The sequence below is a fragment of the Cydia pomonella genome, chromosome 4 (genome assembly GCF_033807575.1).
Source record: "Cydia pomonella isolate Wapato2018A chromosome 4, ilCydPomo1, whole genome shotgun sequence".
Taxonomy (NCBI): Eukaryota; Metazoa; Arthropoda; class Insecta; order Lepidoptera; family Tortricidae; genus Cydia; species Cydia pomonella.
Genome location: NC_084706.1, coordinates 7248418 through 7251476, shown reverse-complemented (window position 1 = coordinate 7251476; position 3059 = coordinate 7248418). Strand labels below are relative to the sequence as shown.

General features: G+C 36.8%; 1 protein-coding gene across 1 annotated transcript; it reads right to left on the bottom strand.

The window, feature by feature from the left end:
* Positions 1–2052: 2052 nt before the first annotated feature.
* On the bottom strand, positions 2053–3059 carry LOC133516956 (uncharacterized). The gene is made up of 2 exons (XM_061850026.1): positions 2874–3059; positions 2053–2598 (listed from the first exon to the last, which is right to left on the bottom strand). Exons 1-2 carry the CDS (start codon positions 2907–2909, stop codon positions 2077–2079), a joined length of 558 nt encoding a protein of 185 aa, XP_061706010.1. The 5' UTR covers positions 2910–3059; the 3' UTR covers positions 2053–2076.

Genomic DNA, 3059 nt, shown 5'->3' with positions numbered 1-3059 from the left:
TGACAATCAAAGAGCATCTAGTGACAATTGGGAGAATACTTTTTTTTAAGGGCTTACATATAATGGGCTTTACAAACCCCACTGTCTATCGCTTGAAATGTATAGTTTGCATGTGTATGTTTGCCCAATCGGTAGTCAACTTTACGCAAAAGTAGGTTATCGGATCCCATTAATAGAAATCGCCGCCATCTTTGCTAATGTTAACTACATTTCTAAGTGTCGCCCCCCTGAGGTAAAGTCCCGTTACCTCGTGATTACCTCTTATGTATTTTCTTTTTTAAAGCGCCTATTACATTCGCACATCCCGATATCGGGCCCAAAATCAGTCCCGATTTCGGGCCCGATAATCGTTTTCCGTTTCACGGAATATCAGCACCAATCAGCACATCGTTAACAATCTTGAAATGTAAATACTTTGTCTCTAATTGCCAAAAATGTTCCATGTTCGATATTTTTGCATATTAACCATTTTTTACATTTCAAATATTGCTATTATCTATCGATGTGCTGATATTTTGTGAAACGGAAAAATACGCTTTCCTGGGCGGCTACCGGGAAAATCGAAATTCGTCAATTGCGGGCATTTTTCTCTGTTACTCTAATTACGTCTTAGTGAGAGTAAAAGAAAAAGATCCCCGCAATTTGCGAATTTCGGTTTTCGCGGTAGGCCCCCTGGGCCCGATTTCGGGCGTCAGGACTATAACCGCGAAAATAGAAGTTCGTATTTTCCGGGTATTTTGGTTCGGGTATTTTTCTCTGTCACTCTAATTACGTCTTAGTGAGAGTAAAAGAGAAAGATCCCCGAAATTTGCGAATTTCGATTTTCGCGGTAGGCCCCCAGGCCTGATAAAGTGTGGATGTAAATGGCACTTAAAAGCAGTGTATGTTGTGGTTAGACTAAAGCAGACCACTACATCTCCAGATGTCACTATAAAATTGGTACAATTTAAAGGCATGAATACAACATTAAGAAGGTTGCAAATACCTCGTCTGTCAAGACCTATCTTTATTCATACTGTTGTTACCTAGCAACTGTGTTGTACTTTGATAAGAGATCAACAGAAAAGGGTATTTGGTACAAGGCAATCCAACCTCATCCAGATTATGTTGTAGTACCAAAGTACCTACACATACAGATGATATGTATACACGTACACATACAAAGCTAGTTTCGGATACAAAATAGATATAGCGCTTCGAAATTAGTTTCCTTAAAATGCTTCAAGAAGGCTCTCCTTTCCTATATACTTTACTCTTTGGAGTCAATTACGTCCACGCTTTATCAGGCCTGAAATGTCAATAATTAGGTACATCGACACTTCAGGTCCCGATTTCGTGCCCGAGAAATAATATTTTTCCGTTTCACCAAATATCACCACAACGTTTACAATATTTGAAATGTAAATAAATGGTTCAATTGTTATCTTTCATTTTAATGTATTTTTTTTAAACAGACTCACTTAATTAGTAATGTTTTTTTTTTCTGATGGACGTTTAGGTAAACGCGCGTAAAGCACTGATTTTGTCGATCTTATTTGTAAATTTCGTAATGTTTGGACTGCTAAAAATAGTAATTTTGTATTACATTTACACATATCCTGTACTTCAACTATAATGAAGTACAGTTTTGTTATTATAAATTGGAAGTAGTGAAAGTTAGACGAAATCAATTTTCCGAAATTACTTTAAAACAATTGACAATTTCTCTGAAAATCGACTTAATTTCAACGTAATTTTGATACTTGAACAATCTACATTTGCTGAAACTGTCATTATACATCATTTAGTATAATTTACCACCATTATTTTTTGATGATTTTTTAAAAACTGTCCCTTCTCGTCACATATTACAGGGGACGTACGCTTGCGACCTCATTATTAAAAGACAAGATGAGAAGACGTGCTAATAGAAACCAATACTTGTTATTTATGTAGATATTACGTAACAAAAGATGTACAATTTCAACGACTAAATCTATCAATTTTACATTTTTACTCTAAAATCGTTACCAGGCTCTGAAGGAGACGAACGTACTATAAAAACAATTAGTATAACAAGACTCAGATACAATTTATTCATACAGCTAGACAAACCATTAAATAAACAAGTACAGCATACTTATAGCAGAGATTAACTGCGTTATTTGTAGATGTATTACTCGAATCCTGACTCGGCATAGCATCAAGAACGTTCGGTTTTCCATCGTTGTCACAGGTAAACATCGTGCTGTTGACACAAGCACCTTCTACAGGACTATAGAGAGTGTTTGCGGGGCACTGTATTAATCTAGCGGTAGCAAGTTGGTTTAGCCCTTGCACGCAAGCAACATACATGGTGCAATCTTTGTCTCTGCTTCCCTCAAAGATCCCTACGCTGACACAATTGTACTCCGGATAGCACTGGTAGCTGGTCACGTTCGTACATTTGTTGTCTACGTGGCTGTACACAAAGTTATCTGGACAGCTGAGGTCTATCTGCGTGTAAACACCTGGAGCGCCTTGAAGACACATAGTGTATCCTTGGCAGTTGGGCACATTCTCGTTCGGAAACCGCCCACGGGCCGAGCAGCTAGCTTCACTGACGTCGTTCAATAAGCCCTGCAATTGAAACGCTAATCCTTTATCTGCTTAACAGTTTAATAGGGCCCTACTTAAGTCTAGGTACACTTATAAACGATCTAAATCGTATGATTACAAGAAAGAAAACAACGCATGTTCTTGATGTGTTAAACAAATATGACTCATTAATACTGTAGGCTAAACAATCACCACTAAAATAAACGGGATCGCGATGAAATATTAAATCTAAAAATCCACCAATGGTATTAATGCTTTTTTTATTAGTAAACTATGTAAAAGAACAAAAGACTTACTATGATAAACACTGTAAAAATCCAAACTCGTGTCATTTTGAAAATTATAGATGTAAATGTATCCCAAACCCGTAGCGAACCTTGGAAGTCAATACTTAGTTTAACGGCAGCTTAACTTTTAAAAATAAAGTAATTAACGAGTAACACTGCCATTTATCTCATACGAGATAAAACAAGTACCTACTG

Excerpts from the sequence above, each read along its gene's own strand:
- LOC133516956 (XM_061850026.1), bottom strand. The coding sequence starts at position 2,909 with ATGACACGAGTTTGGATTTTTACAGTGTTTATCATA. Across the intron at positions 2,599-2,873 it reads TTTTTACAGTGTTTATCATA|GGCTTATTGAACGACGTCAG; the intron begins GTAAGTCTTTTG and ends TTTCAATTGCAG.